The 19,109-nt window shown below is 53.1% G+C and overlaps 4 protein-coding genes across 14 annotated transcripts in view; all 4 read right to left on the bottom strand.

Moving 5' to 3' along the window:
• The window catches only part of MVP (major vault protein), a 34,743-nt gene extending 30,031 nt beyond the window's left edge, over nt 1-4,712 (bottom strand). The window contains exon 1 of one of the 2 annotated variants that reach the window (XM_069063372.1): nt 4,413-4,712. In XM_069063372.1, coding sequence (XP_068919473.1) covers nt 4,413-4,468 — 56 coding nt within the window. In that variant the 5' untranslated portion in view covers nt 4,469-4,712. The other variant, XM_069063374.1, reaches the window with a different exon arrangement.
• A 155-nt stretch (nt 4,713-4,867) lies between these two features.
• PAGR1 (PAXIP1 associated glutamate rich protein 1) lies at nt 4,868-7,663 on the bottom strand. Of its 6 annotated transcripts, none has more exons than XM_069063396.1 (4): nt 7,212-7,663; nt 6,141-6,663; nt 5,520-5,602; nt 4,868-5,280 (listed from the first exon to the last, which is right to left on the bottom strand). In XM_069063396.1, the coding sequence occupies exons 1-4, from the start codon at nt 7,417-7,419 to the stop codon at nt 5,081-5,083; spliced, it is 1,014 nt and encodes a 337-aa protein (XP_068919497.1). In that variant the 5' UTR covers nt 7,420-7,663; the 3' UTR covers nt 4,868-5,080. The 6 variants fall into 6 exon arrangements, with proteins under 6 accessions (XP_068919497.1, XP_068919503.1, XP_068919505.1 ...); XM_069063402.1 differs by having other exon boundaries at nt 6,141-6,660; XM_069063404.1 differs by having other exon boundaries at nt 7,275-7,663.
• A 150-nt stretch (nt 7,664-7,813) lies between these two features.
• On the bottom strand, nt 7,814-12,391 carry PRRT2 (proline rich transmembrane protein 2). 2 transcript variants are annotated; one of them, XM_069063383.1, is made up of 4 exons: nt 12,267-12,391; nt 10,241-11,285; nt 9,627-9,759; nt 7,814-9,279 (listed from the first exon to the last, which is right to left on the bottom strand). In XM_069063383.1, exons 2-4 carry the CDS (start codon nt 11,219-11,221, stop codon nt 9,269-9,271), a joined length of 1,125 nt encoding a protein of 374 aa, XP_068919484.1. In that variant the 5' UTR covers nt 11,222-11,285; nt 12,267-12,391; the 3' UTR covers nt 7,814-9,268. The 2 variants fall into 2 exon arrangements, with proteins under 2 accessions (XP_068919484.1, XP_068919478.1); XM_069063377.1 differs by lacking the exon at nt 7,814-9,279 and having other exon boundaries at nt 9,294-9,759.
• Nucleotides 12,392-13,466: 1,075 nt separating this feature from the next.
• The window catches only part of MAZ (MYC associated zinc finger protein), a 6,159-nt gene continuing 516 nt past the window's right edge, over nt 13,467-19,109 (bottom strand). Inside the window, exons 2-6 of one of the 4 annotated variants that reach the window (XM_069063362.1) lie at nt 18,185-18,271; nt 17,211-18,055; nt 16,799-16,862; nt 16,331-16,502; nt 13,467-14,589 (exon numbers count right to left, since the gene is read on the bottom strand). In XM_069063362.1, the coding sequence (XP_068919463.1) occupies nt 14,429-14,589; nt 16,331-16,502; nt 16,799-16,862; nt 17,211-18,055; nt 18,185-18,271 (1,329 nt within the window). In that variant the 3' untranslated portion in view covers nt 13,467-14,428. Of the gene's footprint in view, nt 14,590-14,987; nt 15,222-16,330; nt 16,503-16,798; nt 16,863-17,210; nt 18,056-18,184; nt 19,081-19,109 lie in introns of those variants that run through there. The other 3 variants (XM_069063343.1, XM_069063352.1, XM_069063334.1) reach the window with 3 other exon arrangements.

The following is a 19,109-nucleotide window of genomic DNA, read 5'->3' as shown; positions in this document are numbered from 1 at the left end:
GTTCACAGGCTCATAGATTTATTATTGGAAAGGACTTCTGAGGCCACTGAATCTAACCCCCTTATCTGACAGGTGAGGAAATTGACAGAGAGGATGTGGAAATTGAGTAAACCACACTTACTCCATCTTGTGACTTAATTCTGGATCTGGCTCAGTTCCCTTTCTATTCAATTATGGGTTTAGTCCAATTTCTGTCTTATGAAAAAACTTTACTGCATTATTTAAACCTAGCTCTTCATGGCTGGGAAGCCAGACTACCTCCTCTACCTGCTGCTTGGAGACCCTTAACTAAGGACCTAGGTTATATTGATCAGAAACCCAGGCAGATCTGAAGATTGATGCAAGAAGTTTTCTCATAATTATATCTCTAAAGTAAATCTGAAAACTGGCCCACCAGTTATTGTCTTCTTGTTCCTTTGATTGAATACAAACACTTGGGGGAGAGGGAGAAATCTCTTTTTGCACCTGTTTGCTCTCCCCCACCTAAGGTAGAAAGTCCCTAATGTTTCCTCCACTTAGAAATCAGAAATCTTGTATCCTGGTTTATACCCTGTTAATTGTTTTCTTTTAATGCATAAAAATTCATCTCCCTCTGTATTCAAGGTCCAGTGGCAAGCTGAGAAGGTCTGGTCCTGATCTGTTATGCAATTAGCATTGGTTGTTAAATAAATTAATATACCTGGAAGCTCCAACCTTTGTTTCCTCAGTTATTTCAGACTTCACCTAGCATAGCATTTTAGTGAAACCAGCCAGATCAAGAAAGGACTCTGAATCCCAGGGGAGTATCTTAGCTTTATGGAACTGTCTCAAAGGTCAGACTTCCCTCTCCATTTCAAATTCATTTGACTTAAGGGAAGGTTTATCCCCATACTATTGGGGACCACTTACCCACACCCTACTGAGGAAGAGCTATTCCCTTCAAGGGCAGGACCTGTCATAGGGACTGGCTTAGGGTCACATAGCTAGTAAATGTCTGAAACACCCCTGACTTCCAGACTCCTATCTCCATCTGCCTACTGGACATCTCAAACTATGTCCCATAGACAACTTAAACTCAGTATCTTTTTCCCCTCCCCCCCTTTTTTTTGCCTTTTGGGGGGGCAATTGGGGTTAAGTAACTTGCCCAAGGTTACATGGCTGGTTTTTTTGTGTGGGTGTTAAGTGTCTGAGGCCAGAACCGAACTCGGGTCCTCCTGCCTCCAGGGCCAGTGCTTTACTCACTTCGACACCTAGCCACCCTGGTAACTAGCCTTTACTATGCAGAGTTACACTATCCTCTAAATCACCCAGGCTCACAACCTAGGTGCCATCTCCAACCCCTCATTCTCTCTTACCTTCCCTAAATCCAATCTGTTGCCAAGTCCTGACATTGCTACCTTTTGTGACATCACTCCTTATATGTCCAGTCTCCTCTCCTTTCACACCCACCACCCTAGTGCAGGCCCTCATCATCTCACTTGAATTACTGTTTCCTGGTGGGTCTCCCTGAGTCCTTCACTCTAGTCCACCCTGAACTCAATCACCAAAGTCATTTTTCCAAATGCAAGTTTAACCATGTTTGATCCCCTCAAACCTCCCCTCCAATTCAAAGTCTAATGGCTTCCCATTACTTCCAGGACACCTCTGTTTAGTTTTTAAAGACATTCACAATCTGCTTCCACCCTGTCCAGTCTTCTTACACTTTAGTCACTTCCATCTAATTCTACAATTCAGTAGACACTAGTCTCTGCTGTTTCTCACACAACACACTCATCTCCCAAATTTGTGCTTTTTCAAAGGCTTTCCCTGATGGCCTGGTATGCAATCTTTCTTCACCTGTCTCCTGGCTTCCCTAAAAGTCTCAGTTCAAACCTTACCTTCCACAGGTTTCTCTCCCAGTTCCCCTCAATGCTACCCACAATTCACCCTGTCCATAAGTGTTTTTATGCTATTTCCCCCTGGGAGCCCTGAAGACTTTTTTCTCCATTAGAATCTTGAGCATAGAGTACTGGCACATGGTAGGTACTTTATAAATGTTTCTTGACCAAGTTCACTTCTTTTATCTTCTGTGCTGGGCCAGCTCTCTCATGTTCTCTCCCAGGATCCAGTACACACAATAGATGTTTTACTAAAGTTTTGTTTAAAGATCCATGAACTACTGTTAATAGCACCTAGTTTATAACTTTCCTTCAAAAGGTATTACATCCTATTAACTTTGCATCCATAATAGATACTTTGGGGACATCTGTTGAATGAATGAAGGCTGATAGCATTTATATCAATATGCTTTTATTTCTAGGGGCAGGTGTTAGGCAGTTGCCTAACCAACAAATAATTATAACTAGTAATAGCTATTATAGCTAATGTGTAACAGCTACCGTGTTTCCCCGATAATAAGACCTATCCAGAAAATAAGCCCTCCCCTTACTGTGTAAGATTCCTCTAAAATAAGCCCTCCCCTGAAAATAAGCCCTCTGGTGTTTTTCTGTCCAAAAAAATTAATAAGACAGCGTCTTATTATCGGGGAAACACGGGTAACAACAACTTGGTGAGGAAGATGCAATTAACTGCGCCAGAGAGAGGTACAGTGATTTGCCCCAGGACACATAGCTATTGAGGGTCAGAGGCCAAATTTGAACTCAAAGTCTGAAGCTTTTACCCACTGAACCTTCTTGGGAATAGGTAAGAGTGGGCTATTAAGAAGACTTGTCAATGAAAAACCCCTGAGAAGCCCATGGAGGGGTCTGGGACCAGGAACATGTTTTTTTCTCTTCCTTCCTTCCTAAGGATAGGTTTCCTTATCTGCAAAAGGAAAATGATAATCTCGAAGGCCCCTTCCAGTATCAAGTTATATAATTTCTAAAAGTCCCTTTTGGTTTCGGGTCATGTTTTGCTTCCTGCTTTTCTCTAGGAGAGCCCACTATGAATACCAGAATGAGTCAAAGCTGAAGAGTCGGATTAGAAGGGGGTGGGTGGGATTTGCACTGGACCCCTAAAAGGATCCCAAAGCCCTTGAACCAAGTCTCTGGCTTTTTTTCCTGAGGCACCAAGCCCTAGCCAGTATAATTCTTTTAATTGCCCTTTCACCGTGGCCCTCAGTCTGCACCTAGCTCCACCCCAGGTTATTTCACCACGCCTTAATTCTATCCGGAACCCTTCTGGGTTACCTCCCGGTCACCTCAAGCTATTGGCTACTCCTTGATCACAGCCAGATCTTCCCACAGTTTTTCTGTATAAGAGTCCATCTTGTTCCCCCCCCCCCCCAACTTAATGTTGCTCAGATTCCTCAAGTCTGGCCAGCTTGCATTACCCTTGCAAACAGCTCAAGATTCTTAAAATGTGGCCAGGAGGGCAGATTCTTAAAATCTTGCCCACCGGGTTGTTTAAATGAACCTCGTTTTTAACTGAGTCTAGAGTGGAGTTCAGGGTTCCCAAAACTCCCAGACCTCACCACAGGGATGCTCATTCCTGGACGATTTGGGTCCAGAGGGCAGGCCAAAGGTAGATAAAGGGAAATATGAAATTAGAGGTAGCAGAGGATTCCGGAGATCTCCTATCATCACACTGAACTATTATAGAATAATGTTATACAAACTGTATTGGCCCCATCTAGGGCTGATTGAAAGCCAGGTTTAAGATGAGAAAGTTAGCTGGAATGACTGCTAAAATCTGTGGGTCTATATAAAGCCTCCCCAGTGTCCTCAGGTCTACTCCGGCACAGCCAAGAGCTCCCAGAATCACACAGTTCCCCTCCCCCTTGGGAAAAGGGATACCCCGAGGCCAAGCGGACCCCAAAAGCCGGGCCCCTAGTAGGAGAGAAGAGTAGGGCAGACTACATTTCTCCTCAGTTGGGCCGGCCCCAGAAGGGATATTTGGTCCAGTATGCCCGGGAGCCAGGAGGAAAAGTCCGCCCTAAGGACATTTAGTACTAAACGCGTCTCTCTCTTAACCGCAGAGGAATGTTAAACCTAATTCTGGGTAAGGGTCTGCTCCTCTACCACAAATCTCGGGGCTGGGGCACTCCCACAGGGCGGTAATTTTTACAGACTCGGTAGACTGGGACGTCTCCGCGGACCTCCAAGGCCTCTTCCCATCAGGACACCCACTTGTTCTGGTTGCTGCCAAGTGCCCTTTCCGGAACTGAAGAGGGCTGCTAGGGAAAAGCCCCAACAACGTCCAAGAGAATTCCCTTACAAAGGCATCGAATCCATGAAAAGCAGCGTAAAGGGAGGATTCAGAAACTAGCCGCAGGTGAGGAAGAAGGGGACCAGCTCACCTGGGTCACGCCCTTCTAGGCTGCTATCTGAACATTTCCCGGGTCTCCTGGGCACCCCCAAAATCCCGGCTAGTGGTCACGGAGCGGTCTTCCACCCCGACTTCGTCCTGTCCTAACAGATTTTTTACAGAAAAGGCGGGGGCGGGAAGGAACTTACGGAGGGGTCTCAGAGCCGCTGGGAGGGAGGTGCGGTCGGCGTTGCCGGCGTCTCATCCCCCGAGTCGCCGGACTTTTCCACCCCGCCCCTCCCCCTGCCTGCTTTTATACACTTCCTGGCAGCCACAGCCCAGGGACCGGGAGGGGTGTGACCAGAGCATTTAAAGGGCCCAAGGATCGGGGGTCGAAGGGGCTGATCCCACCAGGAAGGTCCTCTCTTCTGAGAAGGGTTCCACTTCCTAAACCCATAATTTTGGGCGCCTGGGAGGAAGAGCCAAAGTTTTGGTCGATACTCTCCTGAACCCAAGTCCCAGGGAATCCTGGGGCCTTCCTTATTCAAGTCCCCCCCTCCCCCCACGGAGGGGGAAGGGGAGGGAACAGCAAAGCCGCTGGAACTCCCGGAGTTCCTCCGCCGTGACTACCCCTCCTCCGCAGCCAAGGGATAAAGGGGAGTGGTGAAGGGTTAGCTGCACAGTCTTTATTTAGATACTAATGATTGGCATAAAAAAAACTCAGAACGTAACTGTTCAGTTACAAAAACAACCTCCGAAACACGGACACCCCCCCCCCCCAGCCACACTGCTCTCCTCCAGGCGCCAGCTCCTCCAGCCGGCCTCGTGCCGGGCGCGCTCGCGCTCTGGGGGCTGAAGAGGGGAGCCCCCCTTGCGCTCAGTATTTCCGCTGCCTCAAGAAGAGCCCTCCTCCTGTGGGTCGGACGGGAGTGGTGGAAGGCGAGGGGTCTTCCGAGTCTAGGCTGAAGAGATCTCGGCCAGTCCTGAGGATCTGCTCCTCCAGCTTCTTGTGCCGCTTCATGTCGGAGAGCACCTTGTCTAGGCGAGCCTCGCGCTTCTGGCTCCGGGCAGAGCTGCCTGCAGGAGCGCACCGATGGGAAGACTGAGGACCCCGCGCCCAGCTGCCCCGCCACCGCTAGGGGCTCCAGAGAGTGAGTAGTGACATCCATTACACAAACTCGGCTGCACGTGGGGTGGCGGGCGCGGGGCGCCACGCTGTGCCTAGCTGGTTTGGGAGGATGACAGGGCTCTCTCCCTCGGAACCCCCCACCTGCTCCCTCCCCTCCTGTTTCCACACAAGCTCCCCAGTTCCGTACCTGGGGTACGTCTTCTGTCAATCAGAGAATCCTTGGGCGTCATGGGCTCATCATCAAAGTCAAATTCTGTGGGCACATGAGGTCTGGGGCCGGGCAAAAGAGAGAAAGTGTTGTTGGGCAAGCTTCCTTTGTCCAACACCCACATTGCGGGGGCGGTGTGTGTGTGTGTGTGTGTGTGTGTGTGTGTGTGTGTGTGTGTGTGAGGGGGCGGGGTTACTCTGCTTCCCCCCCCCCCCCCCCCTGCCTTAAAAAAAAAAAAAATCTCTGCCCCTTAATTCCCTCCTGCTCTGTTCTTTATTCCCCTACCCCTTCATCTTTCCCTAGGCATTTATCCTACTTTAAAGTGGATAGAGCATTGGGCCTGGAGTTAAAAAGACCTGAGATAAAATCCAGCCTCAGACACGCACTAGCTGTGTGACCCTAGGCAAGTCACTGAACCTCCGTCTGCCTCAGTTTCCTCCTCTGTAAATGGGGATCTTAACAGCACTAGCTCCTTTCCCCTAGTTGTGAGGATGACCTGAGATACTGTACAGCACACAGCAAGCGGGCTATTGTGATAGTTTCCTCTCAGAGCTGTGCCCTATTCTTGTCTAGCCCATTCCCTCCCTTACACTCACTCACTTTTCCTCTTCCTCCTCCTCTGCCTCAGGCTCTTCGTCTGATTTCTCCTCCTCACTCTGGACCTCTGGAGTGGGAGGTCTTCGGGGTAGAACCTCAGCCTGGAGCTCCAGAGTCCCATGGGTGGCCAGCAACTCATAGAGTTTTCGGATTTCAGCGGGGGGCGGCATCCAGGGCTCTCCATCCTGGGGTAACTCTAGCTCTTCATCGCTGCAGGGCACACACCAGTCTTCTTTTCCTTCATCTTCTTCCTCGTCCTCTTCTTCCTCCTCGGATATCCCTGCTGGTTCCACCTGTGCTTCTTCTACTGCGGGCTCCTCTGTTTCCACCTCCACCTCAACTTCTCCGGTCCTTTCCCTTCCCTCCTCCTCTGCCTCCTGGGCTGAGTCAGGCCGGGCAGGAGCTCCTGCTGGGTCTTCCACAGCCAAAGCCTCCAGGCCAGAAGTCACCTCCCCTTCCCCGGGCTCCAGCGCTGCATTGGTCACCGCCAAGGACTCCATGGCCCTGGGCCAGGGCCCTAGAGCTGCTGGGGAGGAAGCCCTACGATGACTGACAGCTCAAGGGGCCGAGGGCCACCTACGCACTGGCCTGCCCTCAGGGGGAAGTGAATCAACACTAGGGATCCCCAAATCCCATCTGAGAGCGTAGGATCTACCAGGGGGGTCTTGAAGGGGGATCTCGAGGCTGGCAGCATAAGGGCTCGCTGCATCCCTCCCCTCTCCCCATTCCCCGCCCTCACCTCGCCCCCCACCTCCAAGGTCTTCACTATCAGCCCCAGGACTCTCCCCCGGGATCCAAGTAGTTCTTTATAAAAAGCCACGCCTCTACCCCCAATTTATAATGCCATCTCGGGAGAGAAGGCCACACACCTAGATGAGACGGAGTCTCCTGCCTCGCCCCCTTTCCCCCCGGGGGTCGGACACGGACAGGACTGGGGGATGGGCCAGTGAGCCAGCGGTGTCCACGCGCGCGCGCTTTTCCCACGTTAACTCCACCCCCCTGCCCACTCTCCGCCCCAGCGACCGCGGCGCGCGCATCCACACGGGTCCCCGCGAAGTCGATCTCGAGACCAACCCCCGCGGCCACGCGACGTCCACCCGCGTTCCTGTCCCGCGCGCGAGGAGATCCGATACGCACCTGGCGCTGCAAGCACCCTTGCCCACCCCCTATCACTCCCAAACTCCGGCCATAGTAGGCGCATGCGCCTGAGGCAGAACTCGAGGTCCCGAAGAGGAAAAAGCCTTGTAATCCTGCGATTCTGGCTTCTGCCAGGAGTTAACATGGCCACCGCGGCCGCGCGTGCGCACCGCCTCAAACCTGCTTGGCGTGGGCATCTTTCTGCGCCTCTTCCTCCCGGACCCCCCGTCCCCCACCTTGCGCCCCCCTTTCCCAGGGGCTTGATGTCTTGAGAGCAAAGTGAAAAGCAACCAGTAATCACACACTTTTGTATCGCTCTAGGCTTTGCAAAGCGCTTTCTTCACTGCACTCTAGGAGGCAGGCAGGGAATGTAGCATCATACCCATTTTACAGTTGAGGGAATTGAGGCTCAGAAGAGAGGGGGGTGCTGCAGGAGAGCCGGCGTAGTTCTGGGAGTAGGACGTGCCTCGGACCACCTGGAGACTAATAACGGGCGGGAGCAAACAGATGGATGGACAGAGGAAGTCGAGGGAGCAACATGTCATGCACAATCTCAGTTTATTGGTGTTCAGATTCATGCAGCATCCTCCATACAAAATAGGTAAACAGTAAGATAATTTTGGTGTGTGTGTGCGTGGTTTCTTTTTTTTTTGTTTGTTTGTTTTAGATTCGTGGGTTCCCCCCCACTTTTTTTTTTAAGAAAGGAAAAAAAATTCTCTGCCAGCTGGGCTAGGTAGCTCCCCACCCCCACCCCAAACCTCTTACTCCGCCTTGTGCGGCAAAGTCGCCCTTGTCCCCTTAAAAGAAAATCTACGAGGACACGCCCCTCGAAAGCCCCGGTTTCGAGTTCAGCCTGTGGGCATTTGGTCCGAGTTTTTGGCTTTTTTTTTTTTCTTACAAAGCACGTGAATGGCACAACCCTCCCCCTATAAATACACCAATACATAAATAAACCGTTAAAATCCTCTCCTTTTGGCAGCCAGGGGAGGGGGATGTGGACTAGGGCACAGCGCCTGGGTGACTCGGCTGGGCCAGCCCGCCCCCAGGTCAGACATTACCCGCCCCAGTTCCATTCCCTCATGCGTGGTATGTGAGTAGAACAGGCATCACAGACCAAACAGCAATGCACCCCAGGCCTCCCCCCTCCCCCACCCCTACATGAAATTAGGAGACTCTTTAAGGCCCACCCCCCTCCCTTCCCCTCATGCCCCTCAATGCAGCGCTCTCCCCATACTCTGATTCACAGGGAGATATTTGGGAGGCTGGACTCTTCGTCTGCTCCCAGGAATTGTCTTTGAAGAGAATGAACAGTCAGAGACAGGCTGGGGTTTTGTTTTTGCATATCATTCCCAGGAGGATGTCCCACCATCACTCCCTTCCCCAACTTGAACTGGGCAGAGCCCCTGTCAACCCCTTCCTATGAGGGAAGGCTTTCAGAAAGATCAGTGTTCAGCTGGAGGTGAACAGGGTCAGGTCCCCCACCACAGCTCCCACTGCAGTCTATTCAGTTTGTAGTATGCCCAGGAAAGGGGAAGGGGGAAGGTAAAAAATTGAGGCAGTTTATGGAAAGGGAAATGAGGAAAAAGGGCAGCTTGGGACTGGGAAAAATATGATGAGGAGAAAAGAGAGGCAGGGTGTAGGCCGTGAAGAAAGAGAAAAGGAGGCTGAGAATATGTGAAGAAAATAAGGAAGATGAATAAGAAAAAGGGAGCCAGGAAGGAGTAAGAGAAGGTGGACAAGGGGGTGGAAGAAAGGAAAAAAGGGAAGATTGGCAGGTGAGCAGTCAGGATAGAAAAAGGGAAGAGGTGAATGAGGTGGGAGTGGAAAGGAAGAGGAAAGGAAAGGAACATTGTAAACAAGGCCCTGCTTCAGCTCCCTTGGTCTCTATAGCATTAAGGGCTGGTAGCAGGGGCCATCATTAGGCATCACCCCAGGGAAGAGATGGACCCCTGGTAGTTCAGAAGAAAGGACGTAGGGACACAGGGTAGAGCCTCTCATTTAAATACTGTTCAGAGGAGAGAAAGGGGTGGGGATGGGGGGGGAGAGAGAGAGAGAGAGAGAGAGAGAGAGAGAGAGAGAGATAGAGATGGAGGGAGAAACAGAGAGAGCAGATACATGAGGTTAGTGATGCCAGACCTCTACTAACAACCAGTTCTACTTTTCTTCAAATCCAGCTCTGTTTCCACAGAGCCACAGTTCTTCAAAGAAAACCAACCCCTCCCCACCCACTCACTTCTCTGGTAGACACTTCCAGGTTCTATCATCAGCACCCATCACTCACCCAACCCTTTTCCCATCCCCAACCCCAGACCCATCCCCACTCCCCAACCAACAACCCAAGCTCATACTCACATCCAAAGTTGATGATACAGGAGGCAATGATGATGAGGACCCCACCCACCAATGCCACAATACTCAACAGCTTGGCCACCCTTCCCAAGCGCTGAGCTCCATCCACGTCACCCTGCTGTAGACTGTTTCGAGACTGGGGTGGTCACCAAAGCATTGAGGAGGATCATGGTGAGGGTCCAACAAGGTGGTGGGGATCACGTGACCATCATTATTCAGCCAGAGTATCAGTCATAATGCGCAGAGAAGGAAGAAAGAGAAAAGGATAACAGATTGTCAACATAAGGTCAAAAACTATTTTTTCTCCTTTATCCTTCCTTGGGAAGTAGAGAGTTTTGGAGGAAGTTTCTGGGAAACAAGGGCCAGGGAGAGATGAGATGGAAGGAGAGGAATAAGTGGACAGAAATCCAAAGGAAGAAGCCCAGAATTTTTTGGAGATGTGGTTCTCAGGGTCCATGAGGAGGTGGCTCAGGAATAAGAAACACTGTCCTCCCAATTTCCATCCCCCCCATCCCTGGGGGTTTCCAAATCATGGACATGGACATGGAAATGAAAAAATTGAGCTAGAGTATAAGGGAGCTAGGGCAGGGGGGAGGTGGGGATTTCCAAGGACTCACCATGATGGCATAAGCAAAAGCCACAATGTTGACAGGCCACATTGGGCAGAAGCAAGAGAGGATGGCGATGATGATGTAGTCACGTGGCTTTGGGATTTCTTCACCGCCCTCAACTCCTGGCCCCCCTAGCAGGGAGCTGGGCTGGCGACTCAGGCTGCCTCTGGGGGAGCCAGGCTTTGCACCATGACCCCCAACTCCTCTCTCCTCATCCACCAACTGCTGTAGCACCTTTGGGGGTGCCCCATTGGCTGGAGGGACCTTGGGTGGAGGAGGAGAGTGAGGCTGAGGAATTGTGCCCTTGTCCCCCTCTCCAGACTGCATTGGCACTACTGCCCCATTCTCTTGTTTCTCCATCAGATCCTCTGTTAGGTCCTCAAGGGCTGTGGAGATAGGCATTGCCTTCTGGACAGGAGATGTAGGCTGGGGGACCGAATCAGATACTGGTTCCTGCTTAGCCCCCTTTTCTGCCTCTGGGTCTGGGGTTGGAGATGGTACTTTGTTTACTTCTAGAACTGGGGCAGACTTTTTGCTTCCTTCTTGAGCTGGCTCTTTGCTTCCTTCTTGGGCCGGGATTTTGCTCCCTTCTGGGGTTGGCTTTTTGCTTCCTTCTGAGGTTGGGACAGATTCTTTGTTGGTTTCTGATGTTAGCTGAGGATGTGAGTCTGCCCCAGGGGTCTGTTCTGCCGGTGAGCTTCCTGGGTCTGGTATGGAATCTGTGTTCTTGGCTGGGTTTAGGGCCCCTTCTAATGCCTCTGAAGTTTTTATTGCCTGTTCAGGGGATGTTCCCACTTCTTGGCCTTCATCTGAGGGTCTGGTGGAATCTGAACCCATTTGGGGGGTCTCTTTGATGTCCTGGGCCCCAGCTGCAGTCTGGGGAAGGGTAGTCTCTGTTCCAGGAGTAGTTCCAGTCCCTTCGACCTGGGCTGAGGTACCCTCCTCATCCCCTTTCATCTCTGCCCCATCAGAACCACTGGATGCCATCTTGAGATGGGAGAGGGGAGGGATAGGATAGTGGGGGAAGGGGAGAGAACAGCAACAGGATATCCTGGAATGAGAGGAGACACAGCTGGGTCTGGGGAAAGGAAAGTGTAGAACATGGAGCCAGGAGCCTCAGCTGGCTCTGAATAGTGGCACCTCTGACTCTGAAGAGGGACAAAGTAATGGCCAAGAGTCGTCAGACTCCTTGCTTTTCCCTCTGAGCTCCAGGGCAGGCTAGCAGCTTTGGGTAAGTAATGGAAAGAACTGAGACTTTTCTTCCTTCCAGCCCCAAGCCTTAGAAATCGAGATTCTCCTTCACTCAAGCTGTCTTTACAGTGCAGTTGAAACCTGGGTTAACCCTTTGGCTTCCAGGAGCAGAAAGCTAGCCTTCCTTTGGCTCTCTACCCACACCCACTTTCTTCAGGGCCCCTTCCCCTGTGTCATCCAGAGAAACTCAGCCATGGGTAGAGATGCAGACGGGCACAGACAGACCAGACGCTGAGCCGTAAGCAGGCAGGTAGTCACCGCCTTGCCTACCAAATACAGGCTCCCAGGCAGATGGACACTCTTCCTTCGCGTCTCACCCCTACGCTCTCCCATCTTTCCTCCATTCCCCCTCACACTGATTCCAGTATCCCTTGTTTGGTAACTCTCTCCATCCCTTCTTCCTCCCTTCCCTCATGCCCCTCCCCTCCCCCCCAGCTTAGACTGGTGGTTTTGTTACTGCGTGTGTATGGAGCCCCCTCCCCTAGGAAAGGGGAATCCCTTCTTGATTTCTCTCCAGTCCCTTCTCCCCGGGGGGCGCCACCCCCCTGCTGCTTTCCTCTTAGATCCCCGTGCCTTTACATTACCTTAGCATCTTGGTTTCGCATGCACCCTTTCCCTTCAAGTCCCCATCCAGAAGCCTCGTACCTCTCTCCCACCCCCGCAGGGACCCTGCGATCTTGCGCGGGGCCCCATTAGTCCATGCACCCTACATTCACATAGTGAATCTCTTCCACTCTTCCCCAGGGCTCCAGTACCCATCCCCACAGCACGGTCCGCTTACCTCTTCTTTCCCCAGAACCCTGGGGGCTGCTCTTGCCGCCGCCGCCGCCGCTGCCGCAGCCGGGGAGCAAGCAAGCCAGGCAGCAAGAGAGCGAGCGAGCTAGCGAGCAGGCAGCGGTTCCCCCCTCCCTCCTTCCACCCTGCCTTGCGCGCGCCGCCCCCGCCCCCCAGCACTCCATCGCCTCCCCTCCCATCCTGGACCCGGGGGAGCCTCGCGCGCCGGGCCCTGAGTTACCCTGGCAACCAGCAGGTTGCCTCGCGCCCCCAACCCTCCTGACCCAGCGACCCCCCGGGCCCTCGCGCCCCCCTTCAGCCCAACGGTCACCGAACTTCCCTTCCCCCCTCCCTCAGCTTGAAGGGCTGCGATGCGGGGTGTGAGACCAGACGGGAGAGACTGGCATGGGGGGAAGGGGAGCCAGGGCTGTGTCCGGAGAGGGGGGACAGGCTAGGCTGCGGGAGCAGGGTATGGGTGGTGGGAGAAGGATGGGACCCACAGGGGAGCGCAAGGAGAGCGGGTCCCCTTCCCCCCACTGAAGGGTCCGAGAGTGCTAGGACGTGAAAAGGAAGGGCTTGGGAGGTGGGGCACAGGCAAAGGGGCTGTGAAGGAGCACCCAAGGGAAGGCTGGTAAGCTTCAGGGAAGCTAAAGGCAGGAGTTGGGTGTCCTGTAGGGGCCAACTGCAACTTCCCTTCTCCACTGGCCCCACCCACCCACGGGCCTGGGGCTCTCAGACTTTCCCCAGCCTTGCACTGTTCCAGCTTTGCATCGATGACATGACTTTGCAGGTATTTGACTGTGGGGTTCCAAGATATGCCCTTTGGCAGGGATGCTGGGGGGAGCCGGCTCTGCCCTACACGGAGCAGAGAGCCCGCCAGTGTCTAGCAGAGCCTTGAATATCGACAGCTTCTCCAGGGCAGGGATCTCCCTAGAGACCCAGGAGTCCTGGAGCTTGCTAGCCACAGACACTGGATCCTCCCTGCTCCACCCTGCATCTGGGCTGCAGCCACTGGTGTCCTCCACTGAGGAGGGAGATTGAGATCAGGGTCCACAGTAAGGAAAGAACAGACTGGTGTCTGGGTGGGTGGGAAGAAAAGGACAGAGAGCAGTGGGGGCTGCTATTTTGACCCCAGGTTGATAAGTGTAGGTATCTATGTATGATTAAGATGGTAGTGGGGTAAGAGAAAAATAGCCAGAATCAGGTATGTTTTTGTTTAAAATTTATTATAATGGGGTCCGCAAAGGGAGGGGGTGAAGGGTGGGGAACATGCAGGGGACACAGGAACACGATGTCATGGCTAGGGCCACAATTTCTGTTGGGGAGAGGAGGGGAAAAAAGGGATGAAAAAAAAAAGGACAGAACTACAGTTGAGATGAGAGGGGATGGGGGAAATACTGCTGCTGCATTCCCCCCCTGGGAAGCACCTTTATTTTCTGGCACCCCCAAAATTTTATCCTCTCATTCTGTCCTTTACTTATCCTACTCCCCTCCCCCAAGGTCCCGCCTCTTATTCTGCCTTCTCCCCAAAATGTTTTATCCCCTTACTTGCCCAGTATTCTTATGATACATTCTAGAGGGTTAAGATTAGGGCCAAGGACCCCAAACAAACCTCCACCTGTGACACCAAGTCCTTTGTTTTCTCCTCACCTCAGCCTCTTTCTTTCTAAATCTCTCTTCCCCCCTTACCCAGGACAGAATCTTTGATTTCCCTTCTTTCTTCCTCCACACTCTTACCCCGCCCCCCCATTTAAACAGCACCAACTCCCCAGGGATGGGCAGCAGACAGTAGGCAAATAGGGGACTGGAAAGGTGGGAAGGAAAAGGACCTTTAAGGGAAAAAGGTTCTTGAATCCCTGGGAGAGCATGGGAAGGGTGATGGAGAAGAGAGGGCAATGAGACAGCTGTTTTGTCCTCTGCCACCCCTGATATCAGTCTAGGGGGCCCCAAATCACCAGAGGAACAATGGGGTTCATATAGGAAGAGGGGAGAGAGAAGAGAAACAAATGTTTAAAATCTAGTGAATTCCCCTAAGAAAACATTTCTTCACTCCTTCCTTCTGGTAGCTTCTTGGTTGGTGGGGGAAGAAACTGAGTTGGTGGGAAGGGGGTGGGAGAGGAGAGAGGGGACTGAGGCCTTTCCTCTACACCCCAACCCCCACCTCAGGGCTCACCAGGGCTGTGAGGGAAGTGGCTGAGAGCTCACAGGGACACCCTCTGCCCCAGAAAGGGAGCCCACAGCTGTGGGGGTAGCTGCTGCAACTGCTGCTGCTGCCGCTGCTGCTGCTGCTGCTGATGCTGCTGCCGCCATAGGACAGACCTCACCTGTACCTGCAGCAAGTAGGGAGGGGAAAAGAGAGAGAAAGAGTTATTAGTGTGGAACCTGTGGCAAGGATCTTTCTTCCTTGTAGCTGCTTCCCCTGTCTGCCTGGGAAGCTGTTTCTTCTACCATTCCCTCCCCTGGGACACAGCCGTTGCACATTTCCTGCTCCCTCTCCGGAGGTTTGGGTTTTCTCTTTCCAGCCTATCTTCTTTCCTTGGAGATACTTCAAAAGTTCTCCTAAGGCCCTCCCTATCCCAAGTTCCTCCCTAGCCTATATTCCCTAGTGACCCTATCCTGTCCCTCTGGGCCTTCCTAAATACCCTTGTCCTACCCCTGGGGTCCTCTGATCCCCTTCCACCCCTCACCCCCCATGCCCCACCAGCCGTGCGCCGCGCCTTGCCTGGTGGGTGCAGGGGTTCCCCTCAGCAGGTGGGCTGCGGCGGTGGCGGCTGTGGCTGGGGGGCGTCTCCAGGGACAGGGGGTGCGCCCCCCCCGAGATGGGTCTGCATGTGGCCAGCCAGCTGGGTGGGGGTCTTGCAGTGCACACTGCAGAGCTTGCACAGGAGCCGGTCGGGCCGGGGGGCCTGGAGCCCGTGGTCCTTCACCGCATGGACGCGCAGGTATGCCGCCGTGGTGAAGCCTACGGGGTGACCGGGATGGGGACAGGGACAGGGGTCAGCTAAGTGGAGACCCCGGAGACGGGGATGTTCTCCTAGGTTGGGGACTCACGTCCCCAGTAATAGTTAGGTCAGCTATGCCCAACAACTTGGGGAATGTCTTTCTATTCAGGTAGTGATCTTCTGCCCTTCTGCCTAGAGGTGGTATTATCTTTTCATTCCCCAAACTTAGAACTTTGTCTACTCAGCAGATATTCCTTCTCCGAGATAGCTGTCATCTCTCTCCCCAGGACCCATACAGCTTATTCTTCCCAACTGACAAAACCCTCTCCAGAGGTGGCAGGACATAGGATTCCTAGTTGCTCAGGGCGTTTTTTCTAAGTGAATTCCTTCCCCAGAGACGGCTGTGTCCCCCAACCCCCCCAAACCCTAAGGATTTAGTTCCCAATTACTGAGGAAACTTACTCCATTTAAAGGAAGCTTGTTCTGCTCAACAAATATTCTGCCCCAGAGCTGCCTGCATAATCTCAGATGCAGGTCTTTGCTCTTCCATCACGCCCCCGAACCCCCCATTCCAGTTACAGTTACTGTCACCCAGAGGGTTTAATATTCTCTGCCTGATGTGTCCTTCCACAAACACTATTTGTTGCATGTTCTTTCCCAAACCCTGATGGGCCCATTATATCCAGTCAACTTGTTCTCAGTGTATCCCTTTGTGGAAGCAGTTGCATCCTTTGTTTCTTAACATTGAGGGAAACCAGTTCCCAATTTCCCATGAAGTTTGTTCTACTTGGCTACTTTTTTTCCCCAGAGTTAACTGCATCCCACCCACCTTTTCCTAAGATTAGAAAATGGGAGCATCATTTCTTAGCAATAAGCTGTGCTTTCTCCCTGATAATATAAACATGGTTCTATTAGGTTTACATCTTTTAGTAAGCTACTGTGTGTCTCTCCAGATCCATCTGCACTCTATTTTTCCAAGGGAAAACTAACTCATCCTTTGAACATCCTTTGCATCAGCAAACCATTTCCTTCTGCTACAGCCTTGCTGATCTATAGTTTTATTATGGAATTCAACAGTGAGCCCTTTGCAATTTTTCCCCTAGTCCCTTTCAGCGCCTTCGCTCCCTACCTTTGTTGCAGAGCTCGCAGACATGGTGAGGCCCCTGGCTGTGCACCTTCATGTGGTCGGAGATGTAGGCTGCGCTCAGCATCTTGCCACATACGTGACATGGCACCTTCTCTTCATGCCGCACCGTATGTGCTCGAAGTCGGTCCTTGGTAGCAAATGCAGCTTCACATGTCTGGGGTAGAGAAGTCAGAGAAGTTAAGAGCTATTAGAGAGAAGGTATGAGTACTGGGGATGGGGGGTGGGGCAGGGAGAATAAAGTCAAAGCCCCAGAAACATGGAATATGGGATCTCAGAGACATAGACAAATAGGAACAAAAAGATTAAACCTTTAAGAAGGAATAAGAATTGAATTAAAGGCCAAATAGAAATAAGAATTCTGAGAGAATAAGATCTGAGAGGCTAAGTCTGGATAGGTATAAAGGGGTTTAAAGAATGAAAAACATAGCAGTTACATCAAGGTCTCCATACCGCACATTTGAAGGGCCGTTCTGTTGAGTGCACCTGTCTGACGTGGCTGTTGAGGTGGTCTGGCCTGGGGGAATTTGTTAGGGGAAGGGGTTGTTAGGCAGTTGGCCTTAAAAGTGGGGGCAGTCCCACTTCCCCTACTCTGTACTGTGTTTCTTCCCGTTAGAAAGTACATCCTTTTTTGAAGTCCAGCAATTGTTATTTACCCAGGAAGTCCCTCCCCTCATGCAATACGTCTTCCCACTGTGAGGTCATCCCTCTTTACTTTTCTTGAGGTCTCCTTTAGGTGAGGCCTCTCCCTTTTGCCCTCCTTATATTGAAACTACCTTCTCTCCTCCCCCATCCTTGGAAGCCTTCTTTGCCTGATGGGCATCTCTCCCTCCCCCCTTTGTGGGTGGCCCATCCCTGTGCACACCGGGAAAAGCTCTTGCCACAGTGGGAGCAGTTGTAGGGCTTGTGCACAGCGCCGTCATGTGAGCGCACATGGTAGCTCATGCGGTCCTTGCGCTTGAAGCGCTGCTGACAGACAGGGCACTGGTACGGCTTCTCATCAGAGTGTGACAGCTTGTGCCGGTTCAGGTGGTAGACATCACGGAAGGCCTTTCCGCACATCTCACATGCATGGTTCTTCCGGATCCGCTTCCCAGAGGCTGTGGTGGTTACCACGCCGCCTCCACCAACTCCAGCCCCTCCACCCCCAGCACCCCCTTCACCCCCACCCCCACCAGCTCCACCCAGTGTTGCTGGCACGCTTAGGAGGCTCAGGGGCACCATGGTGGGCATCCTCATAGCACCTGGGCCAGCCCGCCCAGCCTTGGCACCCGTATGGATGGCTTCATGCCGTCGAAGATTATAGCCGTTCTTAAACTCCTTGGCACAGAGGGCACAGATATATGGCCCTTTGCTCTTTGATTTCTTCTCCAGAGCAGTAGCTACAGGAGCTACAACAGCTGTGGAGGTTGGGGCAGCAGTAGCTGTGGCAGTAGCAGCAGCAATTGTAGCTGGAGGTGCAGCTTCAGGAGCTGGTGCAGAGGTTGGAGGGGGTGGTGGAGGTGGTGCAGGGGGTTGTTTCAGGGCTGCTGTGTCCACTGTGGAAGCTGTGGCAGTGGCTGGGGGGGCAGCAGCGGCTGCAGCCGCTGCTGCGGCTGCCGCTGCCACAGCAGCAGCAGATTCCTGGGCTGCAGCGAGGACAGGGAGGAGGTCAACCTGGAGGGGCTCAGCAGATGGGGCCTGAGGAGTCGGTGGGGGGGCTGGGGCAGCCTGAGGGGGAAAGAAGGGAGTGGAAAGAATGTGTGGGACACAGGTGTCCCACTCGATGATTTCCCAGAACCCACTATCCTGTGTACCCCCTCATCCCCCAACCTCCGCCTGGTACTCAAGAGTACTCACCTGGAATGGACTCTGGTTGCAGCCCTGGGATGCAAAGAACCGGGACTGAAGCTCAGCCCCAACCTGCAGGGGATTCTGGGCGTGACCCTGAGGTGGGGGAAAAGAGTTCATTAGATTGCCAACCCCCCTGGAATCCAATCCCAGTACAGGGAATGGGGGGGCCAGGAGGGTGCAGGGGAAAACAGGAAACATGGCCTCCAGCCAGTGGGGTGTTAGGAAGAGAGGGAAAGAGTACTTGGGGTAGCGACCCCTTAAAACAGGTTCTGGAGCTCCCTGGATTAAAAGTGTCATATAAACAATAAAACTGGAAAAAAGAGAGTAATCCTCATGAAAGTGCCGTCCCCTTAATTGGGAGGAAAGGTCAGATCCCCTTGTGGGGAGATGGCCCCATAAATTGGCTCAAAAGTGGCCAAAAGGGCAGTATGCTCCGGAAGAAGGGATAGGCAAGCCAGCGAAAGCCGGGTGGTGGTGGCAAGAAGCCCGGGGTTGTGGGGTCAGCCCCCCGACCCCCCTCAGTGGCACACCACTCTCCTCACTGCAAGAGAACAATCGTTTTTGACCTGGGGAGGCCGCCTCCCCTCATTGTTGAGGGAGCGCGCCGGGCAGTGGGGGCTGGGGGACAGTCACATCCACATCCCCTCCCAGAAGGCGAGAGGACCAACTGCCACCCCACCCGCTCGGAAGGCTGAGGCGGAGAGAGGCAACGCCCCCTAGGCGGGAGGGGGAAAAAGTCCCCTCAGGTGGGGAGCAGGAGCTGGTGCAGGAGCCGAGGGGGGGGGCGGGGCCGAGGGGCAGGACCCGGGAAGGGAGCGGGAATGGAGAGCGAGACGACGCGGGAAGCGGCGCGAGTCGGCGGGCTGGGCGCCCGGTACGCTGCGGCGGTTGGAATCCCCGGGGTGGGTGGGGGGAGGGGGGAGCGCGAGGG

The sequence above is a fragment of the Petaurus breviceps genome, unplaced genomic scaffold (assembly GCF_028583685.1).
Source record: "Petaurus breviceps papuanus isolate PSGF00001 unplaced genomic scaffold, PetGlider_PUasm1.0 138, whole genome shotgun sequence".
Taxonomy (NCBI): Eukaryota; Metazoa; Chordata; class Mammalia; order Diprotodontia; family Petauridae; genus Petaurus; species Petaurus breviceps.
Note: the sequence above shows the minus strand (reverse complement) of the source record. Positions and strands in the feature narration are given on the sequence as shown.

What these genes read in the sequence shown, in the direction of transcription:
- PAGR1 (XM_069063396.1), bottom strand. Translation starts at nt 7,419, where the DNA reads ATGTTAACTCCTGGCAGAAGCCAGAATCGCAGGATTACAAGGCTTTTT. An exon ending in GACGTCGCGTGGCCGCGGGG is followed by an intron (nt 6,664 to 7,211) that starts GTTGGTCTCGAG and finishes CTTCCTCCCCAG; the next exon opens with CAGCTCTAGGGCCCTGGCCC. An exon ending in GAGGAGGAGGAAGAGGAAAA is followed by an intron (nt 5,603 to 6,140) that starts GTGAGTGAGTGT and finishes GCCCGGCCCCAG; the next exon opens with ACCTCATGTGCCCACAGAAT.
- PRRT2 (XM_069063377.1), bottom strand. Translation starts at nt 11,221, where the DNA reads ATGGCATCCAGTGGTTCTGATGGGGCAGAGATGAAAGGGGATGAGGAG. An exon ending in CTTTTGCTTATGCCATCATG is followed by an intron (nt 9,760 to 10,240) that starts GTGAGTCCTTGG and finishes TGACCACCCCAG; the next exon opens with TCTCGAAACAGTCTACAGCA.